Source organism: Limulus polyphemus, unplaced genomic scaffold (assembly GCF_000517525.1).
Source record: "Limulus polyphemus unplaced genomic scaffold, Limulus_polyphemus-2.1.2 Scaffold10723, whole genome shotgun sequence".
NCBI classification, from domain to species: Eukaryota; Metazoa; Arthropoda; class Merostomata; order Xiphosura; family Limulidae; genus Limulus; species Limulus polyphemus.
The window spans coordinates 2275-4195 of NW_013676333.1; the positions used below are offsets into that span (position 1 = coordinate 2275).

The following is a 1921-nucleotide window of genomic DNA, read 5'->3' on the forward strand; positions in this document are numbered from 1 at the left end:
GAAGAGGTACTGTAAAAACTGCTTAAAAAACAACAAACGAAAAAAAAAAGATATTTTCGAATGTAAACAGAGTAACATCATTTAAATGATTATTTGTGTTCATTTTACTGGGTTTTTAATGTAACTATTGTTTGGTATTGCCACTTCTCCAGGATTTAACTTACTGTTAAAGAATACATCAAGAAATGTGACATGCTATGTCCTTTATTTAAAAGACAAAAATCCTAAGAATGACTGTTTTGGGTGATCATGAAAAATTAATTTATAGAAATTCATTCACTGGTGTATCTTTATTTCATAAGATGCCTTAAAATACTAGCTGTTATGAATCAGTTGACATACTGAATTAACTGTTACAGACTAAAATTGATTAAATGTTTAGCAAAATTCACTAAAAATAAGATCTGACATATTCGGGGTCTCAGAATATTAAAATAATTATTATTGTAAATTTTATATTTAAGCAAAAATTGAAGAAAACAGACAGTTTTACATTTCATACATATTAATGAATATTAATTGTTATTTATTTTTAGGCCTTTGTGGCAATTGGAGACTACAATGGGCATGTTGGACTTGGTGTCAAGTGTTCAAAAGAAGTAGCAACAGCCATCCGAGGAGCCATCATTTTGGCCAAGCTTTCTGTCATTCCTGTACGTCGAGGATATTGGGGTAACAAAATTGGGAAACCTCATACCGTGCCATGTAAGGTACGTATTGTGATTTAATAATGTTTGTGTGGGAATATGCTTCTTTAAGTTGAGGAACTTGGGCAAATACTAGAGAATACACTTATCTTTGTTCTGGATACTCAATTCAAGCATTCTTGAAATTTATTACCGGGTCTGGGGAATTATGACATCAAAATTTAGATTTTGTTACACTGACAATGAAATTTTAGTTTGGAGTGCATTATGAAAATTGTATTGTTTACTAACAGCCTTAAGTTAATTCTATTGAAAACACTACAATATTCTCAGAAATGTTAACCTAATCACAACTTTAATTCACCGTGTAGTAATTCGTAAATGCTTCTGAAAAGAATACATTAATATCTTTTCCAGATTGAATTTGTCTGCTAAGCACACTTTTCAAAAGCTCGTATCTAAAGTGCATAATATTTGAAATATTCAACAAAATTAACAAATACTATGACATGTCTTGTTTGTGTTTTTATTCAATTTTCTGATAATAATTCTTTGAATAAATAAGCATACATTTTTAGTTGACCAGGTAAATTTACATTGCCATAAATTCTAAAACAAAATTATTAATTTGTTGTGTTAGTGGTGACTGGAGGGTGAAAACTTCCTTTTAATTCTTTCAGCAGGGGCTCAATCCCTGGGACCGATCTTGTAACCATTTTGTGCTTGTTACAGTTTTCATGTTATAACTCATAAATTTGTAAGCATATGTTAAAATTTGGCAGATTATCAGTGAACATTACAATGCTTTCATACGCAAAATATAAAATTTTTTTTATTAAGTCTTAAGGTTTGTTAAGCAATGTTTTTCACACATTGCCTATCTAACATGCAAAGTAATTTTCATTTTAAGATTACAAATACTTTTGTGCATCAGAAAATTTTCAAATTTCACGTGCAAAATCTTTATAATGTCCAGATAGTTATTAAACATTTCTTAAGAAAAAAACTTCATATTTTATCTGTTATTTTCAGTAATGAACATCTGTGCGGGTTTGGTCGATTTGACCAATCTCATAACCACAATAAAAAAAAAAGGAAATAAATATAAATTATGCCTTTTTTGTTCTAGAATGACAACAAATTATAACACGAAAACATAAATGTTTAGATTAAATAGCTTAAATCTCTTAATATTATACATTTATTATATTGAACTTTCAGCCGTGCCTGGCTAACAATACAGAAGTTGCAATGGTCCAGCACACATGCACTCA

The 1921-nt window shown here is 29.4% G+C and overlaps 1 protein-coding gene across 1 annotated transcript in view; it reads left to right on the forward strand.

Moving 5' to 3' along the window:
* Nucleotides 1–1921, forward strand: part of LOC106476492 (40S ribosomal protein S2-like) — a 6552-nt gene that overhangs the window by 1322 nt on the left and 3309 nt on the right. Inside the window, exon 2 of the mRNA XM_013937150.2 lies at nt 537–710. Within this exon, the coding sequence (XP_013792604.2) occupies nt 537–710 (174 nt within the window). The remainder of the gene's footprint in view (nt 1–536; nt 711–1921) is intronic.